Source organism: Brachyistius frenatus, unplaced genomic scaffold, assembly GCF_029030835.1.
Source record: "Brachyistius frenatus isolate BFR_SWC_R1_liver_20210118 unplaced genomic scaffold, ASM2903083v1 Contig_63, whole genome shotgun sequence".
In the NCBI taxonomy this organism is placed as follows: domain Eukaryota; kingdom Metazoa; phylum Chordata; class Actinopteri; family Embiotocidae; genus Brachyistius; species Brachyistius frenatus.
In genome coordinates this window covers 1606467-1620848 of record NW_027210662.1, presented here as the reverse complement: position 1 = coordinate 1620848, position 14382 = coordinate 1606467, and the positions used below count along the sequence as shown (strand labels likewise).

The 14382-nt window shown below is 39.5% G+C and overlaps 1 protein-coding gene across 1 annotated transcript in view; it reads left to right on the top strand.

The window, feature by feature from the left end:
• LOC138625563 (transmembrane protein 132D) overlaps positions 1 to 14382 on the top strand; it is a 273192-nt gene that overhangs the window by 209331 nt on the left and 49479 nt on the right. Inside the window, exon 6 of the mRNA XM_069706563.1 lies at positions 13183 to 13326. Coding sequence (XP_069562664.1) covers positions 13183 to 13326 — 144 coding nt within the window. The remainder of the gene's footprint in view (positions 1 to 13182; positions 13327 to 14382) is intronic.

Below are 14382 nucleotides of genomic sequence, written 5' to 3'. Positions count from 1 at the left end.
GTTCAAATATTTTTTTGAATTATCTTATCATCCGCTTTTATTAAATTAAATGGTATTTGATGACTAACCCTACCCCTTATATAAAACCCCCACTTTCAGCCATCTAATACAATCAAAAAGATTTGGTTTGAATCTATCCTGTTTCACTCTGTAATATGTCACGTTATGGAAGTTCAAGTTTGTTTTACCCGCCTCTTCAAGGTGACTGTAATGTTTTCAGTGAGATCCGCCATCGTACAGCAGCTATGTGGAATGTTATCGAAGCACAACAACACACGTTCACACTTGGGAGGCACCTGATACAATCATGGTCTCACACTGTTGTCCACCCACCAGCTGGGTGCTTATTACCTTGACGTTATCAATTGGACATGTTTCATCACACTGTGTGTGGTTGCATTAGTCACACATGCATCAACAGTAGCTGCAGGAAGGCTCCACCGTCCACGCCTGCCCTCAGCTCTCATCAGACCTACACTCCTACACAAATTAAAATGTTTATACAGTTATGCTCCATGATATCAACTGGGTTTCTCAGGGCTGGCAGTCGCAGTGAAATGTTGTATGGGAGCGGAATGTGTGTTTAGAAATATTATTGAAAATAAATCAGCGGGAGTTCTTCAAAACATCACTAAATAATAGGCCACTTATTTGATTTTCGGAGGTTATTTGATTTTTTTTTTTTTTTTTCCCATAATCAACATTCCTAACAAGTGCTAGGCTGACAATTTATACAAGATGTTCTTGAAAGACATACAAGAAGATATAAAAACATTTCTAAAAATTAGTTGCACTTTAATGAAAAAACACCTTAACGCCTGTCGAACTACAAAGTAGGAATGTCCCACAAGGTATGTGGACGATTTCTGAGATTTCCAAGAAGCAGGTTTGATATCACTTGAGATGAGAGCCTTTGTGGTAAAATGAAAAAAAAAAAAAAAAAAAAAGTATTTGCCTTGAAAAGGAGGTGAAATAGCCACACTTTGTTAGGCTAGCATACCTAGTTTGCTGGCTGTGTTAAATGTTAAAAAAAAAAAGGTTGTACTTCGAAAACATGTAGAAATGTAGTGTACAAATAATATTGACCTCCTAAACTCCATTTGATGACAACAAACAAAAATAAACTCCCTGCACCTGGCTGCTGTTGCACTGTTACAGCGAGTGAGCTTGGGAGGTGTCGGTTGCTTTGGTTCAGTGCAGCCGGAGCACACTAGAACGACACCCTACCACTTTTTCTCTCCAAGTGAGGTAATACAATATTCACAATTCTCCTGATCATAAATGTATGTAATTTCTTTAAGTGCTTGAACACCCAATCATCTCTAAAGCGTATGCCCTGCAAGAGAGCCAATAAATGGTCAAATTTGTCATATTAAGATGTGTTGATTGGTTCACGACTTAAACGTGAAGCCTCGTTGTGATCCGCTGCCGTTTGCGTCATCAGAGTTACTGCATTACAGATTAGAGTAATCCAGAACATTTCATTATTATATTGTTGACTTTATCAAATTATAGCGATGGAAACATACATCAGTGACTCTTGTATTTAAGCTTGCCGCTGTAGGAACAGTGGTTACACCTTGTAAACAAGATGTGCACATGCCCGTGTGTGCGCTCGTGTACACGTGTTTCAGGTGCGCGCTGGCACTTCAACAAATCGCGCTAGCTGGTTAGTAGGGGTGTAGTTCATTAAATCCACACAGCACCTTTAATAGCCCTTTTATCAGATTAACGTGTACAAGGGGGGGGAAATGCATGCTTTAGCACTTACATGCCGCCAAATAGAAAACTTCTTTTTTTATAATTCCAAAGATTATATTTGAATGCAAATGTTTCAAAACTTAATTTGTCAGGTTCAATGTCCTTTCGACTATTTTTGATCCCACTTGACATTTATATTATCATATAGTGCAACGTTTCTTTGGTATTCATGTTTAATCAATGACATTCCCAGGAAATGTGGGGAATCATCATACACACGATTGCACGAATAATCTTTTGATTCCATTGGGAGAAAACATGGATTATAAAAGTCTAAAAATAACTCCCAATGAAAGAGTGGAAATTTGGCACCGGCTCAGTTACTAATGATTAGTCTGAAGTCTTATAGATCACAAGAAACATTTCAGCGTTTGGCCAGCATTTGGCCTGAAGTAATTACTCTGTCTAACAAATAGACTTGATTTGCTATCGCACAAACACACACAGTCACGTACACATACTTACACACCCACGAGTATAGAAACGTGGCATAGGCACACACTCCAATAGGCACACACCCACACACTACTGCGGTGCAGCCAAATAAATGAGACGGCACTCCTCGGGCCTAATAGGCTAGCTGTAATTAACATTGTCATAGTGATAATAGCCATTTATCCCTGACATATCTCACACACACACACACACACACACACACACACACACACACACACACACACACACACACACACACACACACACACACACACACACACACACACACACACACACACACACACACACACACACACACACGCACAGTCCAAAACCTCTATCTTGTCTCGGCAGCTCGCCCAGCTGTCACCTCCCTCATCTGTTTCGCTGCCTCCCATCCTCCCTCCTTTTTTTCCCCTCCCCTTCCTCCTCTTCAGTATTTAGACCTCATGATACTTCTTTTCCTGTTTTCACATTTTCTTTTTACTCAGTGTTTCACTCTCCCTCCTCCCATCTCCTCTTGTGTTTTTCTTTCTCTATTTTTACGTATCCTTTCATTTGTCTGTCTTCCTTTTCAATATTCAAACCCCATTATTCTCCTTTTCCCATCTCTCTACTTCTTTCTTTACCTGACTACAAGCTGTTTCTGTCTCACATTGTGACTTTTATTATTTTTATTGGTTAGCATTCACGCTGCAGCAGAAGGCCCTGCGATGTTTAGTCAAGAACTTCTTTCAGAACAGCAAAGGCTGGCACAGCTTTGGTGGACAGGGCACGAGTCCAAAAGGAGATCCAGCAGGCCGACCAGCAAGGTTAAAAAGGGCCTGCTGGTAGATTCTAAATAATGCGCTTCACAACAGGATAAGCAGGTTTGAGTCAGTCAAACAAACAGAACCAGCAGAAAGCTGGACACATTTGGTGAGTAATCAACAGCAAAACAGTTTCCAGACACATAATTGGTGAACGGATAAATGGTACTGGCACACAAAGGTAGATAATCTGGTAGAAAGCAGGCTTTTTCCTTCATACCCTGCGGCTCAACTCGTCTCCACTCGCCTTTTCCGGGTTTTCATTGGGCAAAAGTTGTGGACAGTAGCTGGTACATTTGTTTGGAAGGTCCAAACGAGCTAAACCACGCAGTGCAGCGAAATATCGTCCGTAGTTTACAGCTGATGTTGAGATTGAGATGTGAGAAGAAGGTCCAGGATCAGGTCAGATGACGAGAGGTGATAGAATCTTTAAAACAAAAAGATCTGGAAAAGCGAGACTAAAAAGTCTGTCAAAGGTTCAGTGTGGAGAAGAAGGAGAAAAGAGGGAGAGCTTTTTTTGTCACCAAAATAAAAACAAACCAAAGGTTTAAAGTTTTTTTTTTTTTGTTTAAGTAAAGTTTTCTAGTTTGTCATCCAACAAAGAAAAGTCATAAATTGGATGTTTTACATCTAGGGAACAAAACATGCCCATGCCTGACTTCATATCCACGTACACCATCAATTATTTTTGTATTATTTATGTGAAATAACATGTTTTGAAATTAAAGAAAAAGGTATGCATAGATATATCTATCTGCTTTATTTCTCTCTCATTGTTTGATTGCAGTAAGCAGCTAATCCCTTGCCTTGGTCAGTTGACATGGCAATGATTTGTGTGGTGTCGTTGTTGACTGACATCGAATCAAACCAACTGCTAATGTGTTTGTTTTTATTGGAGAGCCTACATGTATTTTATTTTATCATTCAAAGCCAACCAGACCCTTTAACACACATATGCCGACACTGCATGTGTTAACTGACATGCGGAATTGATATGATATTAAGGATGCAACAGTTTACGCATTATAAAGCCGGTATTTAATTATTTTAGTCAACAGTATGGACTTTTGTGGTGCTGGGTAGCCGATCTGCTGAACCTCAATATCAGCTGAAGTCGAGGTTCGTTTACTTCAATAAGATCGAATACAAAAAACAGCCATTTCAGGATTTCTCACCGAGAGTCTCTCCATGAAGAGGAAGGGGCATTTTTCTAAGAAGAAAAATAACAAGCGTATAAAGTAAATAAGAAATCCTAGTAGGCATCGCTGCATGCAGCTTCATAAAGGTGAGCAAACTTAGTAACAACTTAAATAACGTGTAGAACAAAAGTTGTCTGGATTATAATACAAATTCTACATCCAGATCACTGGCCACATCTCATGTAATAATGCGAAGGCCCAAGATTGAATGGAATAACTTTGGTGGGTAACTAGTTTGGACATAAAAAAAAGAAAACAACTGTTTGAAATTCAGCAGTGAAAAACAGCAAAACTCCCCTTTGAACTTTTTGGTCAATAAATCGCCTGCCTGCGGCTGTTGGGAAAGCTTAATTTCCTGCTGTCTTTTTGTACCAAGACAACTTGAGTTATGAGCAATGATAATGATGATAAAGATCAGAGTAATATTTTCTCTGTTTAGCTGTTTTGCCCTCATTCAGGTACTGGTCTTTACCTCTGTCGGCCTGATCAGGGGTGGACAGTCTTAGTCATGGTCCATCTGAAAGGTTAACTCACAATTCAGCTCATCTAAAAACTAAAACTATTTTTTCTGTTCTGTGATCAAAGTTGTGCTGCTATTGTTTACAGCAAATTTTATTCTGCATGCTATACAGTATAATTTGTTCCTTGTTTAGAGTTGTATATTTAATCGTTCCCAAACTTTAACCAAGTGGTTTTCTCAACTAACCTAACCGGAGCTTTATAAATACAGTGTATGTTTTGCTATAGTTATTTTGTCATCATTATAACAACTAAGGAATTTTCTGTTTCATGTAAAGACTTTCCACAATAATAATTTAAATTGTAGCCATTTAATCAAAATGAAAGTTATAGAGGCAAAAAAATACATACCGTATATATTCACTTTAAATTATTTGCAGGGAAATTGTCACTGTGTTTTTTTGTTTGAATACATAGTATTGTTACAGTCAGCATGTGCAGCACATTTTAGTAGTTCATTCTGAAATGCTCTCCAGAGAAACACACACACACACACACACACACACACACACACACACACACACACACACACACACACACACACACACACACACACACACACACACACACACACACACACACACACACACACATATGGTACATGTGCATGTGTGTGTAAGATCACACTCACATGCAAGAAACAATGTGCTGCTGGACAGGTGGCCAAAATGAGACCAAACTGACCTGGAGTAAAGTGACTTTAATAAATGTTTCTACACCGAAGATGTCACATCATTCAGGCTCTTGTCATATGCTTTCATTTGCTAAGTAGGATTTTTATTTTTGTTGCCATTATATGGCTTAAGAATAGTCTACAATTGGCATTTTTACCTGCCTTTATCATAGCTGTTATTGTTCGAACAACTGACACACTATACGTTATCATCTACACTTTATTATTTATCATAATAGATTATTCTGTTGTCTACAATGGTTTATCATGCATATCTTCCCAAATGCAATCTCCATATGTCGTTCTGGCTGCAATCATACATTTATAAAGTACATAAAGCACAGTAACAGCAGTGCAGCAAGACAACAAAACTTAAAACAACCTCAATTAATGCACCAGCCAGCCCGTGAAAATGGAATAGGATGCAGTAACATGCTGGACATTTGATTTGCACACATGCACATGTCCGCTGACTTTATGGCTTAATTAAATCCGTAAATAATGCAATAAACAATCTACATGAATGCATGACCTGTAATGTCTTCTTATCGTCTTCTGCTGTGGCGACTCAGTACAGATGTGTAGATGTACCCTACATTACCTTTGGGTCCTTTGGTCTCTGTGGTCTCCGAACACGTAAATATATTACAAGGCAAAACTAATTGAAAGAGAAACTTGACATCCAAAGAAAAGAAATGTGCTACAGAAATGCAAGTATTTACCATTTACAGTAAGAAAAACACACTTTTTAGTCTTTCACAGCTTTACTCCTGTTCAAAGACTCAATAATTAATCCCATTAGACTTAAACTGCCATTGAAAGTACTTTTTGTGGGAACAATATGCCTTGCCTCGAGCCTTGTATGACTTTTTTTCCCCAACAAATTCACCCAGTTTAACGTAGCAAAGGCATGAAATCGATATATGTACGTATTTACACCGCCTTCTCACCTTGTACATGCGTGACCAGAGTCCCAGCCTATTTTATTTATCTTTGTCTTTATCTTTGAAATGTTCAAAAACTGCTTCTTTTTTTTTAATACAAAATATTTCTACCCATCAACTTAGACCTATTTAATTTGATTACTGCTGTATGCTTGCACATTTGTATCGTGTCAGGTCAGATATATCAGCATAAATGATTAATGCCAATTTAGTGCAACATTAGTGCTGTGTCTGAGCTAATGCAGTGGTTCCTGCCGAGCCTTGGAACATTGACAGACTGATCCCAACAGTGATTACATAAGAACACGAGGACAAGATGTGGATAAAATCACTTGTCTGTTGCCGTGTGGGGGTACTTGTTAACTTCCTCATTTAAAAAAAGAAAAAAAGAAAAAGCCAATACTCCATTAACAATTTACCCAATTAGCTAATTGGTCAGTATATCGATAGATGGGATGGCTCTAATCTATTTTTAGGTAATTTTGTATGTGTGTGTGTGTGTGTGTGTGTGTGTGTGTGTGTGTGTGTGTGTGTGTGTGTGTGTGTGTGTGTCAGTCAGCATGCCAGTGTTAGGTGTGGAATATAGCCAAAGGGACACTGGCTGATTAAATGCTTTGCTTTTCATTTCCTCTCTGTCCCCTGCCTGTGGGTATACAAGACACATCCATACATGATGTAATAGTATGTTAACACATGTATGACCAAACAGACTGATGTCGTGTTTCCTTCAAGTCATCAACATTCAATACCCTTCCAAATAAAAGAGCAAGAGGTGCTGAGAACACAACCTTTACCTCCCTGTGAAAGGGAGGCCAAAGGTTTATTTAATTTTTCCTTATACCGCTTCTCAAATCCCAGAATTTTGTGATTTTAATTGCGTACAGTAGCAGAAGAAGCAGGAGGTTTTTGTGGCTGCAGTGTTTCTATTATCAGACTGTGGTGAAGAGGTCACTGTTAGACCAAAAGGAGACTCACAGTCATATATGTTCCAAGCAATTTCCCCCAAATGAGAAACTTGACAATTTAAGGAATGAACAGAAAAGCAGATAGGGTTGATATGTTTCCGTGTATTTGTGTGTGTGTGTGTGTGTGTGTGTGTGTGTGTGTGTGTGTGTGTGTGTGTGTGTGTGTGTGTGTGTGTGTGTGTGTGTGTGTGTGTGTGTGTGTGTGTGTGTGTGTGTGTGTGTGTGTGTTAATGTCTTTGTGCATTTACTGGAAACAACCGCAGATTAGATGGCAGCACTTTCATTCTGACTGGAAGAGATTTCTGTGTTTGCGTGTGTGAGTGTGTGTGTGAGAGAAATAGAGAGAGCAAGAGATGGAGAAAACCAGAGAAAAAGAGTGATAGACCAACAGAGAAGGAAGGCGAGACAGACAGAGAACTGCTTACATACTCTTATTGTAAGTTGGAATTGAATTTGTACAGCGGAGCAAAAAGCTCAAATTTTTTCACTGTGTCAACTCTTTTACAAGTGTGTGTGTGTGTGTGTGTGTGTGTGTGTGTGTGTGTGTGTGTGTGTGTGTGTGTGTGTGTGTGTGTGTGTGTGTGTGTGTGTGTGTGTGTGTGTGTGTGTGATGGGTGGTCTTGCTCTACTTGCTTCACTTGAAGTTGCAAGCACACACATACCTTACAGGGCACACACACACATACGTGCATGGATAAGCTTGGTTGAGGAGGGTGGCTGTTTCCTAGACTATATTTCTCTTTGCAACCTGCACACACAAACATATTTCTCAGTGCATAGCAGATGCATGTGTAGACACACACACACACACACACACACACACACACACACACACACACACACACACACACACACACACACACACACACACACACACACACACACACACACACACACACACACATATATATGTATTCCTTCTCTTGCTCCCTCTTTCTTGCAAAATCTCTGTGAGTGCATAAGTGACTCACTCATGCACAAACAGACAGACACACACACACACACACACACACACACACACACACACACACACACACACACACACACACACACACACACACACACACACACACACACACACACACACACACACACACACACAAACACACCCATGCACATGTGTGTTCAGGGACCTACATGAACTTGCACAAAAATAATGAATTCATACATACAAATACTTGACTCACATGACTAGAACACACGCGCACACACACACACACACACACACACACACACACACACACACACACACACACACACACACACACACACACACACACACACACACACACACACACACACACACACACACACCTCCTCTGAGCTTATCTCAGCGCAGTGTGGAGCAGCTTTTGAAGGCAGTCGGGAGCCAGTTGTTGACGAGCCACTTAATAATTTCCTTGGACAGGCATGAAATTCTTTCCTTTTCTTTCTCTGTCTCTTTTTCTGTCTGCTTTACTCTTGCTCTAATATTCATCTTCCTGCAGTTTTTTTTTTTTACTGTTTTTTTTCTACACTTTCTCTTTTTTTGTTCTGCTTTGTCTAATTTTTTTCCCTTGATCTCCTCTCTATGTTGATCTTTTTTCCGCTCTCTGTGAATCATTGCATCCGGTTGTAAACTCAAGCTGGACTGACTATGAAGGTTAATAAGGCACTTCCAATGGCTAATAATGCAGGTTTTCTGAACTTGTGTTGAACCAGCTTCCAAATGAGGCAGCTGTCACAGGTTAATGTCTGGCTGTCACATTAGCAGGAAGTGTGTGCAACAGTGCAGTTCCATGCCTCCATTTGCATAATTACCAAGTCATGTTTTACTTTTTCTTCTCTTTGCACACTCTCTGAAACGCTACCTCCACTCTCTCGATCATTCTTTATTTATTCAAAGCACAAGAGTAAAAGAAGAGCAAACAACTTTGAGTTTAGTCAGTGGTGCATTGTGCTTCCAGGAAATAGCCACAGCCGTGCAGTCCAACAAAAAAACTCTGGCCTTCTGCTACCTACTCAGCTTTTCAACATGACAAGCAATAAAAATGGGAGCGTTACAACTTCAACCATTTAACACTCACTGGACTGATCCTGACTGAGTGAAATTTCACAAAACCGCAGTAACACTAGCGGCAGCAATAGTTCCATATTTACCTGAGCTTGACAGGAATGACAACTCAACATTTTTGAAGGATAGTGAAGATTGAATTACAACCAATCTTGATGTCTACCATTGGTTTGAGACCTGCTGTCCTGAGGCCTCCAGTCTGGCATTTTGGCTGTCACTATCATGTTTTTTTGGAGCCAGAAGTGACCATGTTTTGAGGAGGAGTGATGGATGGAGCTGACTGAGAATCAGAGAACACAATGCAGCCTGATATCCCAATAAAGCATCTAATACACCAACCAGCTCACGAGAGGATGCCTTGTCTAGATGTAAAAAGTGCAAACACATATGGGTCGAAGAAGGAGGTTAAGTACAAAAGTAATACAAGTTAGAGTCAGGTATAAGTTAGGGGCTGATTGGATGGATCAAACCTTGGGTTATAGTCCTTGAGAAAGCAGCATGCATTCCTTTAAATAAATATTGTATTATCCCATCCAAGTAGTTTTTATTCCTATACCTAACCACATGGTTTTTATTGTCTAAACACAGAGGCACCTAACTTTTCATGCCTCGGCAAGGCAAAACATGACATTGACTTGGTATCCTATGATCCCAGACTCATGGGTGTATTACACACTTTGGCATCATACTGAGTTGCACTAACCTGCCCACCCACAGCAGAAACCTGACCCCAGACGTGTCAATCAAACCAGGCACGCTCCCAAACATACCTCTTTTTGAGGCCTAATGTCTAATTGATTATGAAAATGTTGTCAGAAGGACCACCAGGACACTGATTAGAAGGAAGGAATTTAGCTAAGGACATCATAATGACTTGTGGAAAACATTTATTGAGTTTGTATTTCATGAGAGAAGTTGACGCTTTTTGAACGGACGTCTGTTTGAGCAAGAGGAATTTTGGAGCCAGCCCCTAGTGGTGCTCATAGGTATTGTACTTTAAATGTGTTTGCATTGGCTTTACTTTTCAGACCACTATGTCCATTTTCATATACAGTCTATGGTAGACTCAGATCAAATGCCTCTGTAACCTGCATAACTGTGTTGCTTTAAGGAGGGCAGTAGTTAATACACTTGGTGCATCTGTGTGTGTCAGATATTCTACCAGGTTGGTAACACAGACTTATCTGCCTGCTTTCAATTGTCACCAGAACATTTAGCAAATGTGTACGTTATGCAGAAAAGTGGACAGCTTATCAGTGCATCACTCTACACCTCTATCCTTATGTGAATAAAGAATAACTCCATACAAAAACACAAAGTAAAACAGACAAATAGTCCCTATTAAAAATGAATTCAAGTCTTCAGTTCAGTTCAGTTTTAGTTTTTTGTTATTAAAGAAAAAAAGTGTTCTTGCCTTGTAATGTCACCTGTGCCCGTGGTGCAGATAGCGGAGATGTAAACATGATGTTATCTATAGCGATACTATAGCTTTCAAGAGGCTACTGCCCCGGGATACACAAACACACATACAATTTCACATACACATACAATATAAACTGCATACTAATATAGACACAGATAAATAGACACATATTATCTCCAGTACTCTCGCCCTTGTCCCTCTTTGATTTTTATCCTTCTATCTGCCCCCCTCACCTCAAGACGGAAGAAGATTCTTGTTAATTCGTCATTTTCTTTCTCTGCACATCTGCTTTCCTTCTGCCCTCCATCGTCCTCTCCCGGTCTTTCTCTTTGTATCTTTTCCATGCTTTTAATCCTGTTTGTCCCCTCTCCTCTTCCTCTGTCTCCGCACCTGTCTCTCACCTTCAACCTGTATAACTGTATCTGCTGAATGTATGCACAGCATCTTTTTCTGATTTCAGGCAAGCAGAGTTTAAAGACAGAGGAAAACGAGGAATTACAGATTAAGAAAGTGTGTATGTGTGAGAGAGAGAGAGAGAGAGAGAGAGGGATCTCATTAAGTAAAGGTCACGCAGCGGTGTGTGGCAGAGAAGAATAGGGCATCCGGCAATTTGTCCCCGGTCACACGTGCTAAAATTCTTGTGCGTGTGCATCCGAAGTCCTGTCTTGTTAGGCGTGTTTGTGGTTTGTGCGTTTTCTGTTGATGTGCATCCATGCCCTGATTTACTATTTCTACTCATTATACTGTACATGTCTTCCTGCTGTATTTACATAGTTATGTTGTTTCTTTTGAATACATTACACTGTATTTGACAGATGAATTTATACATGATGCACATATGACATCACGTCCATGATTTTTCAGGTCTGTCTTTCCTTGTGTATTTGTGCGTGTCATTGCTGGCATTCTGCACTATAATTTTTCTGTCAATAGAGAAATGTTAAAATGTCCATTAACATTACAGACACACACACACACACACACACACACACACACACACACACACACACACACACACACACGCACACGCACACAAACGCACACGCACACGCCCGCACATGGCGTGGTAACACAGCTTGCCTATCAAATTTGGGGTTTGTGGTTTGATGTCAGGCTTCTCTTGCCCATCTGTCCAAGCATCTACGAGCATGGCAGCTCCTCTACATTTATGCGGCAGATAAAGTTACTTGTCACTTTTAAGATTAATATTTCATATAAACAATAAAAAGCTTAAAAAGTAAAACATAAGGTAAAGATTAAATCAGCAGCTCCCAACTTGTTGTGTCGACACAAAAAAACTTTATTGTTTTTCTTCTTTGCTTTCCTATTTAACATCATAAAATCCCTCAGACTTATTATGCGATCATTTGGTTCATACTCTTGGCAGAGTACCACAGATGTAAACTACACCACTGTAGATTAAGTGCTTCACCAGCAACAACAGTAATTTCCTACAGTATGTATATGCTCATATATTAGTATCAATAATCTAATGTCATATATAATACCATATGACTCACAGAAACACTGTAAACCAACATATAACAATGTCAATGCTAACTGTGTTAGCATGCACTATGTATTTACTAAAAAGTATCTTACATTTATTCTTCATTTTTTTTCTTCACTTCCTCTATTGGCATCCTGTATGCTCAACTTAATTCCACTGTAGAGTCAAACACCACACACACACACACACACACACACACACACACACACACACACACACACACACACACACACACACACACACACACACACACACACACACACACACACACACACACACACACACACACACACACACACACACACACACACCATCCAGAAGCAGTGGGCCCAGCAAAATACCCTGTAATCAGACTTGTGTGTGTGTGTTGGCGATGATAAATGCACCCTTGGAAACTCAATGCCAAATAATCAAGATTGACGCTGGCACACGGCGTTCTGAGGTGTGTGTGCGTGTGCCGGTTTGTTTGTGCTATTTTTGTTGGAAGGATCTAATCAAATGTAATCATGCTGATTACAATAATCGTGAGGTTTATAATCACCTCTTTTTTTTTTTCTCCCTTTCACTTCCTTTAAAACTCTCTTGTTTATTTCAGTCTGTCTTTCTGCACTTTTATTATAGATATAGATACGTTTATACAGCAGCAGATGAGGGCCAACATGTATCTTTGTGACACATGATCTGCATGTTGTTTAAATACAAACAACCGTGTGCTGTGTCTCAAATAAGTCACAAAAATTGATTTGAGTATTAAGTAATGTTCTTAAATCAAAATTATTCAAACTAAATGTTCATTAAGTGTGACATGACAAGAGAGTCTACCATTGAAATATGATATATTGATACCTTTTGCCTCTTTTATTCCTAAAGTCTCTTTCATTCTCACCACAGGACACAGAGGTGGTGAATACAGCCATTCTTACTGGTCGACGTGTCGCAGTGCCCATCAAACTGGTTACCGTGGAAACGGACGGGCAGGTGAGGGAGGTGGACGATTCGGTCACCTGCAGCTCAACAGACGTGGATGTGGTCAAGGTACGTGTGAGAAATACAAGCAGACGTAGGCTTCAAAAATACATTATGTGAACACTTTTAAACACACACACACACACACACACACACACACACACACACACACACACACACACACACACACACACACACACACACACACACACACACACACACACACACACACACACACACACACACACACACACACACACACACTTCACACCTACAAATGATTTCATATAATGGGACACACATGCATATTCACACATTTATACATGGCTGTGTGATGTAACGGGACATGCATGCATATTGTCAAACCAGGACAATCTCAGATCTGAAGGCACATAACTGACAACTTTACAGATGTGATCTTTTTTTTTACAATTCGACACCGTTCAACTTGAGGTAAATTGAATTGGTCCGTATTGCTGCCCGGTGTGCATTTTGGGAAGAAAACAGTAAAGTCTTAATTGCTAAACCAGTTGATATTTTACTTTGAAATTGAACAAGTAAAAACTGGGCAATTAACACAGCATCTTAAGTCATGATCAGTCAGATATGTTAAATATGGAATAAGTAAAAGTTTCTCAGAGCTTAATAAATAGAAACTTCACAAGGAGGAAATCAGAACAACGTAGGGACGTAAACTGGGATCATTTTTACACAGTAAGAAATATATCTTGAATAATCATATAAATCTAAAATCTTAAAGATTTGTGTTGTTTTCCCATTCATTTTGCGCAAAACAGCACAATCTGACACGTGTGTGGGCTTTTTTTTTTTTTTTTTTTTTTTAACCTTATCACATCTAATCAGAACTGCTGACGGTAATGTTACAATGATCTGACCATAAAAAAGCAACATAGGCCTATATTGTTTTTTTGGTTGTTTTTTTTAAGGTTGATTTTGAAAAGGATTTGACTAAACAGTTAACCAAATGTTCCTGAGAGGAACTTTATAAAGGTTAGTCTATTTTTGGATTGCCAAACAACTACTGTATGTACATGTAAGCCGTAGTTGTCCATCCTTTCAGCTTCTAGATGTAAAAAACTGTCTCGTAGCAGATTGCATAAATAT